Source organism: Trematomus bernacchii, unplaced genomic scaffold (assembly GCF_902827165.1).
Source record: "Trematomus bernacchii unplaced genomic scaffold, fTreBer1.1, whole genome shotgun sequence".
Taxonomy (NCBI): Eukaryota; Metazoa; Chordata; class Actinopteri; order Perciformes; family Nototheniidae; genus Trematomus; species Trematomus bernacchii.
The window spans coordinates 7765871-7790603 of NW_022987513.1; the positions used below are offsets into that span (position 1 = coordinate 7765871).

Here is a 24733-nt window from a genome sequence, read left to right on the forward strand (position 1 = left end):
ATGTCACAAACCTTTGCATGTTTATCCTGAAGCTGAATGGCGAGTATTGGAGGCAGCAGGCTGGCTTAATTGATTAATTACAATCATTAAGCCGTTAGAAAGTCACCTCACCTGGTGTGAGGGGTGGAATTCAATGGCTGATTCAAATTAATCACAGTCAAAAAGCTGCAGGAAGCCGAGTCCCAGGAGAACACGCGCCGCTGGAGAGGAGATAAATTGAGTTGTATTCACGCTCAAGCCAACAAAGCTGCTACTGCTTCAGTAAACAAACAAACATGGCTGGCTATTCTTTCTTAATTTCAAGGACTTTTATTATTCAAAAATACAGCACAAAAAATACACACAGAAAAGAAAAAAAATGGTTTCCACACGGTGTGCAAACCTCAAAGGAGATCTTCATACAATATTAGTACTCTGATTTCAAAGCTACAGTTTATATTGTTAGTAGTTAATGTGAGCACATAGGGGACAGTAACAGGACCATCGCCCTAACAACTCGGTACAGTTTGTCAGCAGGTGAAAGCCTAACTACATTTTACAGGGGCCCATCCTGACAACAAACTCCGTCATGTACAATTCACTTGCTATCACACACACATTAGTGTAAAAGAGAAACTGACAGATGTAGTTTCTTTGTCTGGGCAGGTCCGGGTCTCACTTTCCTTGGTGTTAGAAAATAGGTGTGACAACAAATCTACCGGGAAGTACCAGTGCCAAGATGTTTCTACAACTGTCAGCTCCCCTTAGATCACAGAATATACACTAAAAAACGTAGAGGTCACTCACACATTCACAATCATACTAAGGAGCATTCATACTGTACTGTCAAGACCCACACTGACCCTTCTCTTGTTTCAGATAGATAGATTTGCCAAGCACAGCACGGCAGAGTATCACATATACATACAAACATCATTTTTATATCATTCAACTGTGTTATGATTAGATAGGGTAACTCCAACAGGATATTTATATAATGTTTGTCGTTTAAAAGCACGTAAAATGTACTTAAAGTTATAAAACTAAACATAACATGAAGTTCTGTTAGGAATATAAAATCAAAGCTTTACGCTATGTGGGATTTGTGAACAGTAGGTGGATTGTGGAAAATCTAAACTTGACCCAAACAGAAACAATCAATAGGCTCATTGTGTGCTGAATATTATATTGTTTTAGTGACTGTGGGCTATGACGGCCACTCGGATGAAGCTTCTGCACATAGCACAGCGCATATAGGCGGACGTGCTATGGCTCAACTCAACTGGGGCAACAAGGCACAATAGAAGTTATCCGAATCCAGCTGTTAGGGCTGTGCAGAGCGGAACTGAGGGAGGTGTGTAAGGCTGCAATAAAGAATAAAACAAGGCGTTTAAAAACACAGATTGCCCCATCCAAGTACCCATACTGGTTTTTTTAAGTTGAGAAGTTAGGCTTCCAAAATATGTAAGCAAACGATGGAAGAATGGACATGGTTTGAGATAAGAATAACTGCGAGTTATGGCAACTTGCGCTGACTGACGGACTGAACGAACGTTTCTCTTATCCAGCGCTGAACTGCATAATGAACTCAAACCAAAGTGGTTGTAAAGTGAATGCAGAGCAGTAATATCCAGCATTCTAAGGCTTTTCTCATTTGTTCCTCTTTGCCGGCACTTCCCTCATGTCGGCAGGCTTCACGTCCTTCATTATAAAGTCCAATTAATGCTACAGAAGCCGTGAAAGGTTTCACATTGACCACAGAGAGAAGGTTAATCCCGATATCGGCTCCTTGTAATGCAACTGCAAATGAGAATTGCATATGCTGGACATCTGGGGGAGGGGGGGCTGATCATGCAGATAATGAATTAAGACTTGACGCTCTTCTCTGTGTGCGTGTGTGTGTGTGTGTGTGTGTGTGTGTGTGTGTGTGTGTGTGTGTGTGTGTGTGTGTGGGGGGAGGGATACATGTTGTGGTGGTGGCTGGGGTTAGGGGCCTATTGACAGTCAAACACAATCAAAGCAGATTGCTCAGTGAAGCCTGTTGTCCAGCTGCCCAGCTGCCCCTCTTATCCCCCTCCTCTACACTACCTCCTCTAAGATCTCAGGAGGAGGGATGGCGCTCTTTTATTGTTTCTTAAGCTTCGTCAAGAGGCAATAATCCACCCAATCACAAGATGTGGTGGTACCTACCCCTCACCATCAGATAATCCTGTGTGCCCCTCCCCACCACACTGGACAATTCAAAACAGCATACTGTTTAACAGAAAATGGCTGTCCTAAATACACTTATTTTTCCTTCTAAAAATTCATCCATCAATTTCTCTAAAAGGCCAACAATCCTGTTTACCAATGGAATTAAAAATGTCAAAGACTCAAAGATTGCCTGACAAAATGATATTACTGTTATGGAGTTAAAAGATGATAAATGAACAATACATTTCCCAAACTCCCATTCAGAAACATACACTTATATTCACACACACAGCTGCAGTTATATACATACGTGCATGCATACAGCTGTACAGTGGGCCAATTAGGGGCCTCAATCTGATTTCAACACTAAGTATCTCTACAGCAAGGGCCATCTATATTTAAAAAAAAAAACATGCATTCACTTATGTACAATATAATTTGTATATTGACCGTTTTGCTTAAGATCCACACTAATTCATGTTTCAGTGAGAAAGTCCAGGAAGTAAAATTCATTTCATTTTTGTACGTATTTCTATTTGATAAAAAGTGAATGTGCTCTGTTGTGATTCCAGTAAATCTCAATTCTCTCTCTTCAGCACCACAGCAGAGCCAGGTCTTCATAAGAAGATAAACTCCTGTTTGTAATCAATGTTGAGCTTAAGTCAGGCGAGTCAGTCCACCCCAGCTCTTGCTCCATCTTCATTGGCTATGTCCCACTCCCTCCTCCATCCCCTCGCATGGCCCCCCCTGGAGAAGTGGACATGCTAGACGATAGAGCCGTCCCTGTTCTGGGCAGGGATCATGACGGGGATGCCCCCCATGCGGCTGAGGTTGGGGCCTGCCATCCTGGTAGCAGTGGGTGGGGGCAGAGGGACCGAGCTGGGAGGCCTCTCGTACTCATCTGATGGGATCTTGTCGTACTGGGGCTTCAGGGCGTACTCGTGCAGGTTGGAGGGCGACATGGAGCCCAGGGAGGAGCGCTGGCTGCCCACGGTGAAGCTGCGCGCCGTTGAAGCACGACTCTTAGGAGGCGGCACGTCCTCTCTGAAAGGAAACAAGACAGCAGTACATTTAGACATTTGTCATTTGTACATTACATTTCATTGTCATTGCACAGAATACTTGTACTGAAACAAACAACTTAATAACCAGCAGTGCAAAAAGCAGTTTAGTGCAAGGTAATGTTGTATTTCTAATGAATAGATTATGTTTGCTTATACAGTATATTTCTAAATGTGTACTTAAATCTGCATGACATGGTAAATACAGCATGTGCAAAGAACTACATTTCCATTGCATTCCTGTTATTCATCATGGAGCCCTAGCCATTTAGAGAACATTAATGTGAGAAATGATTCTCTCAGGTGCTATAAACCAAAGGAAGTTTGATGATGCACAGGAATAAAAAGGGGGGTGATTTCTGGAACGATTTGCCCAACGGAGGGGAAAACATTGAATACTAAAGAAGTCTGCATGAGTCATTTCAAGAGCGAAACATAATTTGACTCGATAAAGGAGGGACAAATAATTGGAGTTGGCCTATGATTGGCTGGGGCGGTGTGCACTGACTGTAATAGCCTGTAGAGACAGAGTTGAACATCCCAGCACAGCGATGCCCTGGTCTCCCTCTGCCACCACATTAACAACTAATAAGCAGCAATAATCCAGTTAAATGCTCAATCAAATTGAGCCTGAGGGGCTGGAGCTTGTTTAGTCCATAGCTTCGTGTGGTGGTGTTTCAGTGAATGTGTGTGTGTGTCTGTGTGTATGAGACAGGAGCAGTGGTCTAATCCTCTTTGTCCTACAGCGCCAGTGTCACATTGTGGTCTCAGACAGATTCAGTCCGTAGCAGAGTGATAGTAAGCCCGGGGGTTGAGCTGAGCTCACGGGCTGGATGGACAGTTGGATGGTGAGGGGGGGGGGTTAGGGTAGGTGGCTCTGGAGGGTTGGCAGGGGGCAGCCAGCAGCAGACATTACACAGGATCCACAGAGCAAACAAAGCTTTCAAACTGATTACCACAGCTGTTTATTTGAGGAGGGGTTAAAAAAAGGAAAACGCTGATGGAGAAAAAACATTTTCATGGCTGTTGGAGACGTGTTGTTAGTGCAAGGGCGCGAGTGTGTGTGTGTGTGTGTGTGTGTGTGTGTGTGTGTGTGTCTGCGTGCGTGCGTTCGTTCAAGTTGACTGCAGGTCATACTACATGAAGAGCTGACAGTAATAATCACCAGTAACTTTGGCTGCACTATAGTGGGAATTCAAATTGAAAATATAGTGGATTTCCTCCAATGCAATATATTTATGGATCATAAAAATGTTCTCCTAAATGTTTTTTTTATTAACCTAGTGCCATTTGAATGCAATATAAAAGAGACTTGATCTATTAACAAGTTAGTGCTATAAAAGCTGAAACGATATATTGCGTATATTACCAATGGCCTTTTTGGGGCTTGCATTTGATCCAGTATTGAACAACCAAAGACACATTTCTTGTATAACAAAGTCTACACAGTGTTAGAAAATGTACTTCCATCAAAATGGAGCTTCAGGTATCTGTGCGGGGTGTCATTGATGTTTTAGTGAATGTACCTTATCTCATTGCAGATCTCCTTCTCGTACTTCTTCCTGTGACGGGCACGGCAGCAGCAGAAGAGGATGATGGCGATGATGATGAGGAACAGGAGGACAGCAATAATGGCCCCTGCGATGATGCCTGCAGTGTTGGGGGCTGGATGACAAGGAAGGAAAGGGTTTATGTTTGCTTAATGTCACTAGGGTAGCAATGACTTGAAATATGGGTCTGCCTCCTACAAAATAACTAAAATACAGTATACTGCTGATTATCTCCTAAGACAAAGTGCTTCTTTGATCATCATCAGGTGGTTTTAACATTGAGCAACTATATGCTTAGCCTAATGAGGGAACAGCAGTAGGATTTTACTGAAGTGACTGTTTGTGGGCGAGTAAATATTGAACACAGTTGAGCTTAGGCTGTACACGTGCTAGCACTGATACATGTACCACTGGTACAGTCACAGCAGGAGAGAGGTGTACATTCCTAGCCATATTAGAGGGATGGCTTCATGGTAATAACATGGCAGTCTGTTGATAGGCCCAACACTTTCAACCAGATTTAAATATCGCAACTAGGGCTACATTGATTAGTCAATCGATTTATAAAACATTTGACGGTACCCACATTTTAATTCTGAGAATTTTTTTTTTTTTTTCGGAGAATTATATTAAATGTAACATTTGTGTTTAATAATAAAATGTTTTAGGTTTTTGACTTTTGGATAAATCAAGACTCTTGATACAATACTTCTGTACGGCTCAGCTGTAGTTTGTGTTTTCAGGCAGCAAATACTAGCATGCAAGACGGTTAAATCGGTAAACATTATACCTGCTAAAGCATGCTGATGATAAATACATACATACAGAGGGTGTCGTTTTTTCTCATACTGATATTCTGAACAAACTCTGCTGTTGTATTTGCTGTAAAATGTCTTTACTGTAGGGTATTTTTATTATTTGTACAGCACTTTGGCTCGACCAAAAATCGTTTATAAATGTGCTATAAATAAAACTTGATTTGATTTGATTTAGCTCAAAGTACTGCTGCCTATGTGCAGTTTTTTGAGTGCAGCAAACACATTATCCAGCTGACCATCAGACAGCAGAGCAACAGGTTTGAATGTGAAAGTGCATCAAGGTGAAGTTAGTTGGGCACTCACGAGGTGTCACGTTGAGGTACAGTGTGCATTCCTCAGAGCCAACACGGTTGCTGGCAATGCAGCGGTAGGAGCCAGATGCGCCGGCAGATGCGTTCCTCACGTTAACGGTGCCTCCCAGTGGATCTGTGGTGAGGGCAAAGAACCCATCAAATAATATATATATATATATATATATATATATATATATATACACAGTGTTACAAAGAAAGAGGATCTGTGTGCGGAAACTGATTTTCCACTTGTTTGGTAGAGCTTACCCAACACGGCGGAGCTGGGCAGCAGCTTGCCGCCGCTGGTCTTGTCCCAGCTGTATTGCAGGGGGTTGGTGCCCTCGTTGGATTTGCACCTCAGCACTATGTCTTTGCCTTCCTGTGTGGGGCCTTCGGCGGAGCACCTGGGCTTGGATGGCTTCACTGTGGAGAGAAAAGGAATGGGGAAAATGATTGAGAGAGGTGAAGAATAATAATAACAACAACAACCAGGTGGCAGCATTATAAACAGCCCTCCTGAGTACAACCGTGTTTTTTTCAATCTTTCATGTTGTGGGCAAGTTGTGCATGTGTATTGTGTATTCCGAAAGTTCATTTCCTCCCTAGCTCGAAGTAGCAATCATTATCATAATTAGAGCCATAATCAGAGTAATTGATACAGCTGCTGTCATTACAGGAGCTGTCACTCAGGATAATCATGAGGGAACAAGGGAGCCGTGTGCCATTGGACACACAAACACACGTAGCCTTCAGGGTTTAGGATGAAGGCAAAGCTTTCTGTCTTGAAGCCAAACGTGTGCAAACACTCCTTGGCCAGTCAGAGCGCTGGCAGGAGATGAGATGGGGGATTCAAAAACAAACAGCGCTTCAAATTAAAAGCAGGCTGACTCCAATGAAACCCAGACACACAGTCAGCCAGCCGAGAAAGGGGGAGGGGGAGAAAAAGAGAAAGGGACTATGAGAGGTAATGTTTCTGAGGCCACAATCCAAGTCTGTGTTGTGTGTTCACTGACAGAAGGCTGACATCTTGGTGTGGTAATGGTGGGTCGTGTAACAACAGAACCCTGATGTGGGGCTCTCCACATCTGAACCAGGTGTCATGTGGGTGGGAAGCTTAGCAGGTATACACTTGAGGATTAACAGTAGACTGACAGCACTCAGCGCTCTTGCTAATCTAATAAACACACAGGGGGTCAGGGCAGAGGGGGCAAAACAGAGAGCTGGGGAAAGCAAAAATTAAGCGAGCATTGACGGACAGATGGCGGAGTGATGGGGGCCAAGGCTATGCAGCTCCTAACTCACGGGCCTGCTTTTGCTGCCGCTGTGACACACACACACACACACACACACACACACACACACACACACACACACACACACACACACACACACACACACACACACACACACACACACACACACACACACACACACACACACACACACACACACACACACACACACACACACACACACACACCACACACACACACACACCACCACACACACACACACACACACACACCACACACACACCACCACACACACACCACACACACACACACACACACACACACACCACACACACACACACACACTAAATGTCAAGAGAGCTATGACATTTTGAATGCATCTTTTAAAAGGTGAAAGTCAACTCGACTCAACACGTCCGAGGGCTGTAACACACAGCTTCTCTTATTAGGACTGCTGTCCGATGAGCAGATTTATTTTTGTAAAAGATGAGGTCAAAGAAGAAGGTGATGAAGGCTGGAGGAGCACAGAGAGATAAAGGGCAGCGCGATACAGCTAACCTGGCTCTGTTATACGAACAATGAATTCAGATTTATGAGTTGCACAAGGCTATCTTGTGGAGGAGATAAGTAGAAAGGGATTGCTAGATTGTGGCATTCATCGCAGTCAAGAGGAGGCACACAACTGACAACTGTTAGTTGAACGGTAAAGTGAAGTAAAAGCGACTAGTGGGTACTAAAGCCAGGCAGAATGAATTAAAGAGATTGGCTTTTGAGCTTTACAGCGAGATACTGAATGTGATGAGGAATGCCTGAACATCAAGCATGCAGAGCACTATGATTGGCTGCCGAATTCATGGGGGGTTAGGGTCGAGCAATATATTGATTATAATCGCTGTATTGCGGCATGTTGTATGTGGGTTTTAGCACATGAACATCAAGTATAAATATATCACGTCATTTAAACCGTTGGAATCAGAGTTCCCGTTAGAATATTCTTTTGCCGGTCAACATGTCCGTTAAAGTTGAAATCTTCCGGACAAAATGAGAAAAGTGCCGGTCAAAGGTCTTCTTTGTTATTTATTGAGCTTTAAAACAAATTGATATGATTCGATATTAAACAAACTAATTATAGTAGATTAACTACATTATTCAAAAGTTTACAGTAATTTATAACAACACGGGAATAATAAACGGAGCGCTCTCTCTCTCTCTCTCTCCTGACAGCCCGCCAGTATCATGCAGCTCGCAGATCAGTAATGAGTGACCCGACAGTAAAACTAAACATATCTATAACTAGTTTAAGTAGTTTGAGAGGTAATTAAAATAGCCAAGTGTGATTTTCTAACCTGAAGTGTGTGTTTTGCTCAGCTCACCGCTGCAGGTGATCATGCAGAGCTGCGTGTCGACTCGTCAGCAGCAGCTGATCTCTCTCTCCCGTCAGATTAGACTTCACTCGCGTTTATGTCCATATCGATCAGATCTAGCTAGTTCTAGCTAATGATATGACTACCTGCTTATTAAAAGACACCTAAACAATAAGCGTCGCTATGCAACCGGGTAAGGCCACACAGTATAGCGCAGCATTATGCATTTGTTTACATGCCCACCGGAACCCAGAGGCATTACCAACAGATCAACGCACAATCAACCCATACAGGACATCTCTTTCTCCACATTAACTGTTAGACATTAGAATTGACTATTCTTGTCTGTCACATAAGTGGCGCAACTGATGTGGTATTGCGCTGAGGGGAAATTATTTTTAACCGGACATTTTGACCGGAGAGATTTAGATTTGCCGGTCTTCAGCATATTTTACCGGTCATAGTCCAGTAATTACCGGCTAACGGGAACTCTGGTTGGAATTGCACTTGCTTTTTTTTTTTTGCTTCTCTGGCTGCTCTTTCAAGCTCAACAGGATAAGAGCCTGAAGAGAGCGAAGTGAAGTGCCAAGCCAATTTTTGGTTTCATATTGATGTCAGAAACGGTAATGGAAGTTGCCAACTCCACTTAGAATAAAATGGTTATACGTTTGATACATAGATGATCGTTGAAGGGTAATTATTGGTTATATTATATACATTGGTTTGCTTGTATATACTAGGCAGCACGAAAATACTAAAAATGATGATAAAAGTGGCTTCGGGTTAACAAGCAATCAAAAGGACTCAAGTTTCACAATGTTTTAGTTTTTTTAAATAATGCCTGAAACGTTATTTCCCAGAAGAGTTCAATAATCAATCTTATCATTAGAACATTACCAAAGACCATTCTGGCATCAAATTGCCAGTGCGCCCCTGCAGAGTGTTCAGATTCCTTTTCTAGAAAGATCATGCTGGTATGATCATACGCATTAAACATTTAGATATAAAACGCTTTGGTTATTTAAAAGAAAAATAGAAAAAATATCAAGATGCATATCGTGAATAGCTTTACATCTACAAAATAGAAAGAAATATTTATAAGCCATATTACCCGACCTAATGTGAGGTCTAGTCAGTATCAGTTGGAAGGAGTTGAGAGTTGCTGACGTGCAGTGCTGGACTGCAGGTGGGTACTCTCCTCACGTTAACTTCAATGTCCCGGGGCAACCAGAGGAGAATACACAACAAGGGCTACCCACTGCGCAATACCTGGTCACCAAGTGCACTGCAGGTGTCAGCATGTGTGCATACAGCCGTATTTGTGACAAGCCACAGCAACAAGCAGTGTATAAAGTGAGGTGTGTTTATGTTTGTGCACAGATGTGCATGCGTGTCTCGGGACCATCCACCTTGTGACAAGATCGACCTGAAGGTAAAACGCAGGGCAGGCAAGATGTCATTCCCTCTCCTTGTCAATGTTTCTCTGCTAAACCCACCCCTGCCCCTTGGGTCAATAGCTAGAAGGCTGTCAGCTTGTGTAGCCTCGAGCTATCTCTCTCTCTCTCTCTCTCTCTCATGCACACACATGCACGCTATGGCTGTTAGCATCAGCATTAAAACTATAATGAAAGTGGGATACGCATTTAAGTCCCTTAGCTGATGCTCTTGGATATGATCGACAAATTATTTAAAGCACAAACTACTAAGACAACGAATTCAAGAAACTACAAACATTTTGACTGCAGGAAAGAAATAAACAAAAACTACCACAGAAACTTAAAACATTGTGAAATGCCACAAATGTATCAACAATGGATATCACATTATAGCATATAACTGCTTGAGCATGATATTACATTGCAACTGAACAATGATACTTGCAGTCTAGTTCCTTTTTGGATGGGATTTTAAAATGAGCAGCTTGCTAACCTCTCTCAGTGGCGAGGAATGCGGAACTGTTGTAGGGAGGAGAAGCCGTCACAGCACATTTCCGAGCATATGTTTGAATCAACGATGACTTAAGCAGCAATTCTTTTTTCCAACTTGCTTCTGGTTGGATCCATTTTTATTTGAAATAGCCTCCCCAAAGGCTTATCAGTGCTTCCTGTGTCAGCTGTGGTCACAGTTAAATGTCAGATTATCTGTGGTCATTCGTCTCTGCTATTAGAGAAGTGCTTAGTGGAGCCACAAAACGACTTAAAAGAAGCTCGTCTTTCTGGTTGAGCTAGTTGGCGCAGTGCAGTTTTTGTGCACATGATAACATGTCAACAATATCAGCAGCCATTTTCTGAAGCCCGGCCTATCTTCGGAAAGGAGAAACTATTCTGATAACAGTGCTACGATAACAGCACAATATGCAGCTTATCCCACAACAGCGACTGGTGCAGCGCATGTGGGTTGTTTCTCCCATATGCAAATAGCAGCCTGGTTTCGGGAGGCGATTCACTTTCGACATCATTTAGTCAGTTGACCGACCAGCAAGGCCACTGTGTGCGAGCGTGTGTTTGCCTAAGGAGTGAATCATCCGACTTATACAACTGGGATGTGTCACCCGTCTCACCCTGTGCAATAAAAAGACAGCCGACTGCATAGATTCCATTTCTGAGGTTTGTTCCCATTTTTTAAAAGATGGGATTACTTACACTTTGAAAATTATTTGTGATGTTCAAGATTATTTGTTTAATTACCTTTTCCTGTACTGTTACCCTTTCCAAATGAACAATACATATGTACTGTAATCATCCCTGAAAACAGTAATTGTTTTCGGGGTTAATATCATAGAATAAATCTTATATTTGCAAGCTAACAACAACACAGAATTTAATTAAATTGAAATGGGAGCTTTTGTAATATAAAAAAGCTAAACACTAACTGCAATAATGGAGACTTAATAGAAATACAGGAATAAATTATAAATCCTGTCCGTAACATATAGTGAAAAGATGAATACGGATTATCATGTTACACATAATTACAGAGCATCTAGGATAAATATAGAACTGTATCACAAAGGGGGCGATGCTCTACAGCCTACAGGAAGGTCATGCACATTTTAGAAGGGATTATATCAAAACAGCCAAGGAGGGCAAAGGCCGTGTGATTTGGTGCGTTTCCTCTGTGTAGAGAGAAAGAGTTCACCCTGTGAGAAACAAAGACTGGCAGCCTAACACCAGAGTGTGCGGAGAGGTTGCTTCCACTCACCCATGACGATCAGCAGCATCCTCCGGCTGCGGATACCCGGAGCCTTCTTCACCTTACACTGGTAGGTTCCCGAGTCCGCCGACTTTAACCCTGTCAGGTTGATGGAGGCATCGCCGTTCTTAGGGTCGGCTGAGTTAAAGTGGACTCGACCCTTCATTTCGATATAGTAGTCCTCGTAGGAGCGGTCACCGGAGTACAGGATCACCTGGAAAGAAAGAGAGTGCAGGAAAAGACTGAACATACTTAAGAGTGATGTACTGCTGTGCCTGTGCGTGAAAACACATTCTAGTCAAATATAAAACAAAGGCCTTGGAGCAGCTTCCTGAAAGTTAAGGACTTGCTCACTGAACCAGTCAAAATGTATTTAAGAGAGAAAGCTCCTTCCCTTTATCTCCGCGGTGCCCTTCAGCAATATGTGCTGCTCTGCCCTTTCTGTGCCAACAAGAATGAAGGTGGAACAAACAAAGTAACCGCTTTGGAGCCAAGTCAACACCTGCTGTGTCAACAAAGAGCAGTAGCCCCTAATTCTGTAGCCCCCCCACCCCCACAGTCTGGGTATTAAGATCGGCAAGGAAATGCCTACAAATAAAGGCCAGGTGGAGCCAAAGAGAATGTTCCTAGCTGGGGTGATGGAGGAGGGGAAACTAAAACACAAGGAAAAGAACAAGGAGGGTAATAGAAAAGCAAACGACAATGAAAAGAGATCTCATTCTCTTTCATAGACACTGGCATATTCTTCCACATTTCCATGGAGACAGTCATCAACAGGCTTTTCTGTGCCACGATCAATGCCAGGCATACGCACAGCAGCAAAACCCCTGGGTGGAGAGGAGCAGAGAGGAAAAACTAAACATGGCAGGAGGAGAGGAAGAATAATGAACCCATCAGAGGAGGCAGAACATTTAAAGGAAGCACGAGAGGAGCACAGACTCGGGGACTTTCTGGTGTGATTACAGCAAGTTGCCTCTCTGCAACATTTCCAACTTGAAGCCTAGTTCCTGTAGCTCGAAGGCAAGAGTGCTCACAATGGCCGCCATGTTCATCTTGTCCATATTAGCCATGTAAACAGGTAATGTAATTAAAATTCCACCTGGCTCTCCGGGGAGGGAAACCTATCCTTCTAGCTTCACGGGGGATCAGAACATCGGCAGTAATAACAGAGACCGCGGAGAAGAGGAAATGAAATTGCCCCAAGCTCAGCCAGACAAGAAGTCTCACTTGAGCTCCACCACTTCACAGGCACGCAGATGGGAGTGCTTACACACATGCACACCTCTAGCTAAAAAAATCTGAACTGCACAATAACCTTGAGAATCATGATCCAATGAAAAAGAAATCCCATAAAGAGCCCGGGGAATGAAAATGAAAAGGGCAAATGACTAGACAAGCTGGCGGGGGCTGGAGAGGACAGAAGAGCACCACTGTGTGTGTGCGATGCCTTTCATAACAGGTAGGACATTCAATGATACAATCACCACCTGGCCATTCTCAGCGGATGGATCATGCTGCAGAGGTAACGGGCTTAGTTTCATCAGACACATGTACCAATGAGGTCATTGTCATGTGATGCTCGCGCAGGAAAGAGGAAGAGGTGCAGATCATTTGAGAGCAAAGCAGAGAGCTGCGTTACATGTGTACTCTGAACAACCTGCAAAGCTCCGGGAGTGCAGCCTCGTGTCTCTGTGTTCCCACTGAGGCTTTTAACTGGGATGACTCGAAGTGCTGCTGCCACAAGCTTTCACATGAACAGCTCTGCTCCAAACTGCTTCACAAGTTATGACAGAATTACTACCTGAACATTTGTCACATGTCCTTCAGCATTAGGGCGCTAGAGATCGGCATTCACAATCATCACTGATATACACACAAACAATACAATCTTCACCAAACTGTGTCATGGCTTTACGTCCAAATCCTCCGATACCTTGTAAACATGCACAAATTCCTGTCGCAATAAGTTCAGTAAAAACAGAAGGCTCTGCTGCTCAGCCCAAGGACAAAGGAGACAGTTTGTGTGATGGAGGATGAAGCTATGTATTTCCAATGTTTTCCACCGAGCAAATTCCTCTCCTATTCAAACCACTCAGATTTAGTTTTCATAATTGTTTCCCTCATTGTGGTTGTGGCGAGCACTCAGGGTACACCCTCCTTTCAGTTAATCTGTAGCCAAGCACTGGGAGCCAAATGCAAATGACTGTTACTGTAGGCATGCCTGGCATCTCTCATTTAAGCCCAACAAAGCAACACATTAACTATGCATCACCACCCGGACCCTGATGACATGTGAGATACGTCAGATGAAGGAGATTGAATGCTGTTGCATTACTTCTCATTGCATCAATGCAACACCACCCAACCAACCAACCTACCAGCTTGCAAAACCAGGCCTCAAGTTCCCAGTTATATGAGCATCTACTGATCCTGTTAAGTAGCTTCGCACTTTAATGTTTGATCCGATAGTTGATGTTCCTTTAAGAGCAGCCTGAATCCCAAGCCATGTGAGCAGAGGTTCACCATGGTCTCTGAACATCTGGGAGCCTCCGGCTAGAAAGTTTACACTTCATTCTCATCTCCTTGACTGACCTAGTAGCACAGGTCCTTGCAGATCTTCATAATCCTATTTAACATTGTCACATATTAAAGCAGACCCTTGGAACTAATGTTCCGCTAATTACAAAGAGTTTAAAGTGTGCATGACATCATATTTAGCGTGTGTGAATATAGCGAGGAAAATCTGACAGGTCAAGGAGAACAAATGCGTTCAGAGAGAGATGTCTGGACTGCTTACATTCCTGCAAAGGTTTGGCAATATTGATTGGAGTGCAGAGAAGAATGCAGCAGAATGGCACGTAATAAAGAAAATAAACTGTGGAACCAGATGCAGTTAGGTAACATTTGATATATTTCTACAGCTGCATTCACGTTAGGGGGATGGGGCGCGAAAGGGGACCCACACTGAATTATTTGTTTCATGTCGAATTGTTGGGACAAGCCTCACTTCAGGACATTTACACCACCAGGGTCACCAGGAGAGCACACAACATCATCAGGGACAGTACACACCCCCAGCACAGACTCTTTACTCTCCTGCCATCAGGCAGGCGCTACAGGAGTCTGAAATCCAGGACCACGAGACTGACAAACAGTTTCTACCCACAGGCCATCAGGCTGATGAACATGCTACCCCCCCCCACAAACACACACGCACTGATTGAACTGTGAGTGCTACACAGACACACTGACACTCACCATTTGCACTACCTACTTTAACAATGCATAGTGCACTTGTTTTCTGCCGTGCAATATTTTATACACTGTGAACCATGTGCAATACAACTATTTATATACTATTTAAATATCTTTTAAACTGCTGCTACTTGTGTGCCCTCTTATGCTGCTGTTGCCGTGTGCCAAACTTATTTGTTTTTTCCAAGTATTTATTTATTTTTATATTCCTGTATTTTACTTAGGCGTAGGGTGCACTAGCAAAGTAAGATTTTCATTGTACGGTGCAACTGTCTGTTTACTGTGCATATGACAATAAATATCTTGAATCTTGAACAATGAAAAAATAATATATGTATAAAGCACTGAAATCAATCTCTTCCTGAAAGCGAATTATATATTGAGAAAAAAAATATTGATACTGTTTAACTGCACCTGCCTTTTCTCCATTGCTGTAGTAAATGATTTACAGTAAAAACTAAGTAGGTCAAGAACAAATAGATGGAGTAATTGGAGTCTCAGATAATAGCTCAAGAGCAGACGCCGGGGTACAGAGGTCTGTCAGTGGACAGTGATGATAGTGGATGGATGACAGAGACAGGGAAACCTAATGATGAGCCTGTGACCTATTTCTAACATTCGAGCCAAAAAAAACTTAAAGCCACGGGAAACAGGGAAAAAATGAGAGTGGAGGATAGGGATGAGAAGGCTTTGTGACAGGTGGGAGGTGGGGGAGTAGTGAGCCAGGGGAGAGGATCACACTGCTGGAACGTTAGCAAGGATCCGTCTCTATGGCTGTGAAAGCCCTGAGGGCATGTGGAGGTCCTACAGAGACGTGTAGTCCTCCCTTCCATTGCTGAGGGGCATGCTGGAAAGGAAGGAAAGACACTGCCTGGGATAAAAAGAGCTCCCATTGCTCCTACTATGCATCTGTTACCCCTTTCACACCAACGCAACTCCGGTTCAAGCTCCGTGCTAGAGCTTTTCAGGTTCGGAACCGGTACTTCGGTTTAGCTCCGGCTCTTTTCACACCGCTCAGAGACCGACTGGTGCTGCCGCTGCTGCGTCATGACGTCACAGTTTACGTCGCTGATTTTCTCCCCAACGGAGCTCACCTCACAACAACGGGCCGGGGACTGCGTTGCTTTTAATCATACGAAGCCAGATTCAAGTAAATAACGACTTCTCCAACCTTATACTTTTCTCCAGAGTGCCGTGGTTCATTGTTTATTAATGTGTTTCAGCGGCATTTACCGACCGCTGCAGTGCTGGCCGGCTGCTCTTCCACGAGTGTATTCTCCCGTTAGCTCCGGGTTAGCTCACACGGCTCTAAAGTATTCACTGTCTGACTGTCACACAAGCAGCTGATACATATCCCCAGTTCCCCTTAAGTGAATGTGTGTCAGTCTGAATTGACGCTGTTTGGTGTCAGTCTGAATTGACGCTGTTTGGCATCACAACGCTGTTATGAAAGTTTCTCTGGTATAACATGGGTGATGTTAGCATAGCAACCGAAGCTAAACTGACTACTTGCTAAGCCGTGTTATACAGGCACTTTTTACCGACGTATTTTTCATTATGATTCTACTTGTGATAGTCGGACATGACAACCTGTGCAGCCCATGTATTGATTCCATCCGATAGCTGCTATAATAACAAACAAAACGTCTGCCTGCTCTCCACAATGACCAATAACAGCGAACGGATGGTCAAAGTAAGGTACAAATAAACAGAATCACACGAAGCCTGGTTAGTGTTGCCTGACTTTATGAAGCGTGTTTTTTTTTTTACAAGTGTGTGGTTGCGTTCTAGTCACTTTGCTCAGCACTACTGCTGGTTACAACTTTTATTTGCCGTACTCGCCTTAACTGTTAGCTCAGGTTAATCTCGCCCCCCTCCGACGTAAGCGGTTCTTGCTTCTACACGGACAACTTTTTGGTGCTCGAAACGAACCGGATTCCGGAGCTTAGAGGCTGCTCCGCTGCGGTGTGAACAGGAAAACCCGGTGCTTTTCAAGCACCAGCACCGAACCGGCCCCGAAACACCGTTGGTGTGAATGGGGTATCTGAGAACACCGCAGACAACAAATGCTCAATAGTAGTGCACGTGGCTCAAATTACATTTGTTATGTATACTGGAAGAGCCTGTATTGCATTTCACCTCCTGCACAACATACCAAACCACACCAGGGTTAGTGTGAAACCAAACAGACTGCAGACAAATTGGGTACTTTTAAAGTCTAAAGAAAAAAAAAAAAACTGGTTTCTGTTTTTTAGGAGGAAATATTTTCTAAAGCTGCAAACGGAATTTCAGTTTGGAAAAGATCCCAACAGCTACCTAGCTAAACAAATATTGTCTCGATACTTGCTTGTCCAATACCGTCTTTTCCCCACCCTTTATCAACTAAGCCATTATATATTGTATGGTTTTACTTCACTTAAACTAGCCATCTAAGAAAACACAAAGCTCACACTGTAAAGTCAATATTGTACTCCAGTAAAGGAAACAGAACTTGACACTGCTGATTTTCTTTATTTAAACCTTATCACAGATCTTTTAGCAGCATTTTGGATTGGTCAGCACCACTCAAACAATCAAAATGAAATGTAAAGTGCAACAGTTTGCAAGATTTAATCTGTGTTTTGAAAGATAAAGAAATTATAATTCCAATGAAAAGTAATGGATGCTCCTCAGCCCTCAATGTAGCCTCAATGACCATTTCCCCCCCCCCAGATATACGATCTAGTGATCCTTAACTTTCATGTGTTGTCTTTGAAATAACATTTTATTATCAATGTTTTAGGAGAACATCCACACATACCACTTTCTCTTCCTTCTGATTGTCAGTGGGGATCAAGCTCCATTCAATATCCAGCGGTCCAGAATCAACAGAGGCCAGATTGAACTGGCAGTCCAGCTTCACACTCTGACCGCTGGCTTTCTCTATCGATGTTGGCCCCGCGGATGTTATCTCCAGACCAGACGCCAAACCTGGACACACAAAAAGACAACAATCAATGCCTTGCAACATGCATCAACAATAAAACAACTGGCATAGTAAGCCAGAAAAACAGAGCTTTTTCACACGGTTATCAAATTGAGTAGTGAATTGTCAACCACAAGGTATCATCACCCTCAAGCATACCCAGTTTTATCGTCTATTTTACTTCAAATGTTGTAAAAATAAACATCATGCTGTATTTAAGACGACTTGAAACTAACGATTAAAACCATAAATGAATTCTGAAAATGTTTACTGATGTAATAAATCAAATGAGAAGTATGGTCATTTTTTCATAGACTTCGACACAATCTGATTGTTAGTGGTGACTTGCGTTACAGAGACATATTCTGTCAGCAGTGAAATGTTTTGATGCTGGGAATGTGTCACTCATAAAATAAATATGGCTACAACTCATCTGAGTTTAACTCTTAAAATATGCATAATGTAAATCACAAGGTAAAAAGAAGAAACTATCAATAGATGACAACAGAGCTTAGGTTGGGAGGTTAGCAAGGGTGATAATAATGATACAAAAGTTAAACTGTAACCCAGGGGTACTCAAACTTTTTAATTAAAGGTCCACTTGTGAATTTTATACAAGGTCACTGGTCCGGATCAATGCCAAGGTCCGGAGTTTGAGAAGCCCTGCTGTAACCCATCACCAAACTGGAGCAGACTTGAGCATTTATTCTTAGAACGAATAAACATCATCTCCTGGTGACATGAACTGGGTTAAGATTCTCCATTCAATAAGAGATTTTTAAGCCGCAGCATGGAACACAGTCCATAGAGAATGGAGATGTCACATGCTGCCTCGACTCATTAAAATCCTTCTGACAGCCTGCCACCTTACAGTCAGCGAGTGGGGGGAGCACAGCTTAAAAAAAAAATATATAAATATAGGAAATCAACACAATATGTTGATGCCAAAAACATATGTGTGTCACAAATACTTACCACGTCCTACAAATGACACCAAACATGTGTAACTACACATTTTCTTCTGATAATAGGAGAAATGTTCACGCCATCTTAAACGGAGCTTCATCTGCATCTCATTACACTGCTTTTACAGTAACCGACAGATGGAGCTGAATCAGAGATAATTGGTGGAACTGGATCCAAACCGAGGAACTGTAAAACATTTTGTTAACTTCTCTTTTTCCTTCCTGGGAAGTTCAATTTCACCTCAAACAAACAGGAGTACCCGCATCTACACAACCACAAAGGGATCTAAGAGCGTTGTGAAATGTGTGTTGTACGGAAGATAATTTGTACTAAGGCTTTTAATTGGCCTTCACATCTGTCTTCCATCCCAGCCAACTGCTCTCAATCAAATGTACAAACAGTATAAGAGAGGTTAAGGTGACAAGTATGCGGCTCCACAACAAAGAGGAAGTTGCTAGCTGAATTTTCTAGATTGTGGCCCCTTAGGGTAAGGAGGGTGTGAGCAACAGGTTGAGGTCCATGCCGCATCAAATGTCCATCAGCTTATTCAGCCTCAAACCTCTTTTACCTCTGGGCTGTGGCATCAACTGTATGAAAATACACCACAAAGGTTTAGGCACATATAGAGAGTGACAGTCGCAGTCACACCCACCGTTGTTGAAGCCTGTAAGCACTAGATGTGGTTGCACAGCACTAGCATAGTTGTATTCCCTATCTGTCGGTGTTGCAGCTGGTCGTTTCAGCCCAAAGCTTTTGACAGACGCCATTGATGGGAGTTATCCATCGCCTTCAGCAGAAGCAAGAGAAGAAACAGGGAGCAATATAGAGAGAACCGAGATATGTGTCTATCACTGTCAAAGCGGATACACAGCTTGGCATCTGCATGATGGAAAGCTGTGTCAATTCATCAAGCCCTAACATAGGACGGGGGCATTTCTCAAAGTTGCTTAGAAAGGGGAGAAAATGGCATTCTGTGAGAAACAGAAAGTATTCAGCTGGAACAGAAGGACTGGTTTCTCTGACGAGCAATAAAAGGATAGTGTTTGATATAGCTGTTAAATCAATGACAGACCTCTGAGGCCTTAGAAGGCATTTGCTGAATTACAGTTCAGCCAGAGGCCTCTTCCATTCAGCGCTACACAAATGGGAAAAAAGTGCCATTTCAGGAGATCATCCCTCCCACTGGCAAACAGCTTATACACTTGCCAGTGTAGTGGTTCAGGTGACAGCAGTGCCAAGGCAAATATACAAACACACCAAGAGTGGAACCTTAAAGGTTAATTCCACATAAACAGGAAACTATAAACCTATTTAATCCAGCTGCTGCTCATTTAAAGTTGTGGAGAGGAACTGTGGTGAATACAAATGAGATGATAGCGTAGCTTTATTTAAAGCCAAAGTTAATCTGAAATGATAGCAAGGCAGATGTTCAAGCCATGAAAATAAACACCTATTTTTACTGAGTGATGGAGTCCTCCAGCTGTAAACTTAAATGTTTTGCCAACATTTGAGCAGTTTTGGTTAAGAGACATTTTTTACTTTTGGTCCCATCTCTATTCACTTGTTTGGTCCTAATCTTGTCGATTAGCTGAGTTTAAGTCACACTCTAAATATATAAATCCTGTACATGTTTGTTTTTTTACTTTAACTAGGACTGTTACCTATTAAGCTTATTTAATTTTGTAGAGAAATATTGAAGGTGTGTTACAAATGAGCAAAAACATCAAACTATACAAAAAGGATCCTAAAGAAAAAGGGGCACATTTTTACACTTTGTGTACAAGGTGTGTACAATCACTACAACTGAGAGACAAGCTTAGTCAAAATAGTAATTAAATGCCAATAAAATGAGGTCAGTAAACCGGACACAAAGAAGAGAATTGAGTCCCGGTCAGGATTATGCGACCAGGTAAGCCTACTTGGCTGCCATCGACACAAAGGTGTCACATTAGCTTTTAAGGCCCAGACACACCAAGCAGTCACCAGAGAACTCGCCGACGCCGACTGTTGCGTCGCCGTGTTCTCCTGCGTCTTGGCCATGTGTCGCACTGGAACACACCGCAAAGACTTCAGCCGAGCACGTACGAACTGCGCATGCGTGAGTGGCAATAACTCTCCTTACCAGCAGGCGGTGGTAGTGTGTATTCGTCATTCAAAAGAGGCAACAACCGGAAGACAGAGAAGAAGAACAGACTGCGTGATCCAAACAAACAACAAATAGCGTGTGCGTTCCATTTTCACTCCCGTCCATCGAAAACATGTTTCGTGCGGTACTGGAGCTATCAGCCATTGGAGTATTGCTTGTGGAAGACATTCTCAAGCAACCGTTTCGCTTCTCATGCACTGCTTCGCTAGCTGAACAGCCAATCAGAGTGATTTCTTGGTCCGACTGCCTGCGTCGGCCATGAAAAGCCAAATAAGGCGTGTCACGGCTGACGGTTCGGGACACACCAAATTGAGTTTGGGCGACAGGGCACGCTTCGTCGTCCGACTAACGAAGACGGACGATTTCGGCCTGGTGTGTCTGGGCCTTAAGAGACAAAGAGGTTTGGCAGAAAACTATGTTCTCATAGGACCCCATTACTCAAAGCAGAAAGATGATTCGGAAATTGGTTCTAGGGCCTTAATATTCACCAATCTTTTCATGACCAATTAAAGATAATAGCCTAATCAAAACATACCTGACCCGCTAGCCCGCTGCCCCTAGCTTCTCACGGGCCAAAAACAAAATAACCCTGTAACCTGTAAAAGTCAGCTCACAGTGTTAATCAGTGACTATGTGACTCGGAACAGAAATGATCTTACTGACCTCAAAGTCTCTGCTACGGTGAGATTGTGCTCCATATAATTACTGGCTTGTATAGGGTGACAGTCAGTCTATATTTGGAGTAATGGCACCACAGCTAAAGTGAACTGGCCTTCTTGCTTCAAGGTAATATAATCGACTGATAAGAGACCATCATTACAGTCCAAGGAAAACAATGAGAAATAGACCGTTGATAAATGCAGTCAAGCATGGACAGCAGACACATACACAACTTCCTTGAGCTCAGTGTCTGCTGTAGTAAGAATGTGTGGCACTGTATGTGTCTGTGTGTGTGTCAACGTAGTGGGAAAGCCGAGCAGTGGGGGGAGGGCACGCTGGCTAATTAAAAAGTCTCTCTTAATAACAATTCATGGCATGGTCTCTTTCCCTCCAGTCTCCCCCACACTGTCTGACACAGCACATCCCAGCATGGTTACTGGGACACTGGGAATGAACAAAAGGAATTTAGGGTGTCAGCGTGCTCCACCCAATACCCCCACTGCCATTCACTCACTCACTCAACCCCCCACCCCTCCCTGCCTGTCCTCCTCTTCTCCAACACACCCATGATTGTGGAGTGCCAGTCCCCCAAGGCCTACGATTCTCTCCGGTCCCGCTGATTGTAACCCCGCAGCCCACCCCCTCCACCTTTGTCGACATACAATGGGGAGAGAATCCTGTCTCCTGGCAACCAATCCCTCTGAGAAGGTTGCCGGGGCGCTTGAGAGACTGAATGAGAGAGAAAGGTAGGTAGACAGAGAGGGAGAGAGAGGGCAAGTAGGTGGAGACAAAGGGGACAGTCGTGAAAAGGGAAGTTAAAGTTACCTCGGTATTAATGAGCGTTTGTGGAAGTCAGCTCAAACCTGTTTTAGTGAGGCATCTTTATTAACAGGAACATTACAAACAAGCATAGCTTCGCTAAATGAAATAATGAGATGAAAATAAATCATGACAACTTGTCAATGTGTGGCTTTCCTTTCTTTGTTTTTCTCATTAAATAATATCTGTCAGTATTTTTTAAGGGTAGTCAGAATATATATATTTCTTTTTATTTGCCTTAAAATAAAATATGCGATGGCATCTGTTACCTCATTATTTTCTCTCGTTTTTTTGGAAGTACACGGGCCAGCATGGACTCCAATTGTGTGTGCAGTTGCAACATAAACATTATTTTGCATTAGTGTTTAGTACCTGGAACATTTGGAGGTTGGAAGTAGGAAATATCAACTGGAAGGCATAAAGTACATAGATAATACAGAGGTTAAAGAAAAATCTACTGATACTAATATATGTGCAATTAGCCAATAGCTTAGTTTCTCCATGACATGTAAATGGATACCATTTATGCAAGTGTGTAAAAAGTCTAGGCAGATATGATTAAGTGTTAGCAGTAGCTTCAGGAGACAGAATTAAACCCTGAAACAAGGAAACACTAACAAGCTAACCTCCACTGACCCTTATGCTAGCCAGCTAAAGACCCTCTGAGCTTTGTCAGGGGCCGCAGCAGATCATAAGCCTCTTCCTCCTCAACCCTTTGACCTTACAGAGCATCCTTTGGAGTAAAGTCTGAAAAGCAAAGTCTTACCGTGGGGAGATAAAGGCAGCAGCTATTTCAGGCTCACAACATAACAACAACTGCAACAAGAAAAGGCTTGGCTCGGTGAAAGAGGTGAGTGATGTTGCGCTGGGATTGACTTCTGTTTACCTTCTTCAAGGTCGGCTCTCTGAAGTTACACTACACTAGCATGTGGTCTCATGTTAGCCTCGGTGTTAGCCTCGGTGGCAGTGAAAGAAGGGCTTTAGTATTGCAGTAAAACAGCTAATAAAAAAAGAAATGTATGAGGGGGAGTGTGTGTGTGTGTGAAAGATGAAAGTATGAATTAACATCTTTTTCCTCATATAAACAATGCCAGTGAAAATATTTTCAGTTTAGTGCTTCTTGAAAAACAACCCACCCACAGCTAACAATCTTGAAAACAAAGTGTTGTTTTCAAATAAATGAGGCAATATATCACTAATTAGAATAAAAAAACAACAGTGACAGAGCTTTTGAAAATTGTTGCACATTTTCCTGGACGGACTACTGATGGGTTGAATATTGGTAATTGTTTTTAGTGAAACTGCAACCTGGGGGGCTCTGGAATACCCAAATTAAAACAGCACAGACGCTCTGCCCCTCATAACACAGTCAAGCCTACCCCCAGTGACCACGCCAAAGAACATCAATTACTTCGGGAACAGCAGAGGATAACTTTATAACTTTGCTGCCCAAAGAGAAGGATCTGAACACTCGCTCCAGTGCCCCCGCTGGAACTATTCAATTTGAAGCACTGTGGGCGCCCCGAGAGCTAGTGCATCCGTGGTTTATTTAGTGTTGCCGAGGGCTGGGACTCTTGAACCATACCGATTGTGCTGTAATGCAGCCTGAAAGCTCTTCTTGCCACACAGAGCTGCCATCAATTCCCCGTGCAGATGACCTAAAGGCTGTTTTGACATAATTGAACATTAAATGTTGAAGGGGTGAGGAATGACAGGCACTTTACTAGACTGCCTGAGCATTTGACAGCTTTTCTATGAGCCTATGGGGAATGTGGCAATCACCCCTGCTGTGAATGTCCACAGCAACCAATCATTCAAAAAGGTTGTTTTGTCAATTCAATTCAATCAAACCAAATGCTTCTACAATTAGGACATCTATATTTGTTTATGAATATAACATATTCTTCTTAACAGTACATTCCAAATGTGGAATATGGTGTTAAGAATTACATGTTTTCTTTACAAGGAAAATAATGTACTTTTTGAACAATTTAAAATGTAAAAATAAATAAAAATAAAAACCCATAACAATAGAAAAACGTGGTCTGGTTAATCAAAAAAGGTGTTCATCACAGGGACTGTCGAGATATGGCCTTGAGATTGCACTCTGTATTTATAGAAAGCAGTAGGGATTTGACAAGATGCAGGTCGGTGCATTTAAGCAGAAGCTGCTCATCTAACCTCTCTGCCACCATCAATTGCTCTAAAGCTAGGCACAA

General features: G+C 43.0%; 1 protein-coding gene across 1 annotated transcript in view; it reads right to left on the reverse strand.

Moving 5' to 3' along the window:
- Positions 1–284: 284 nt before the first annotated feature.
- cxadr (CXADR Ig-like cell adhesion molecule) overlaps positions 285–24733 on the reverse strand; it is a 38015-nt gene continuing 13566 nt past the window's right edge. Inside the window, exons 2-7 of the mRNA XM_034112916.1 lie at positions 17759–17928; positions 11713–11917; positions 6162–6317; positions 5905–6027; positions 4760–4898; positions 285–3216 (exon numbers count right to left, since the gene is read on the reverse strand). Coding sequence (XP_033968807.1) covers positions 2937–3216; positions 4760–4898; positions 5905–6027; positions 6162–6317; positions 11713–11917; positions 17759–17928 — 1073 coding nt within the window. The 3' untranslated portion in view covers positions 285–2936. The remainder of the gene's footprint in view (positions 3217–4759; positions 4899–5904; positions 6028–6161; positions 6318–11712; positions 11918–17758; positions 17929–24733) is intronic.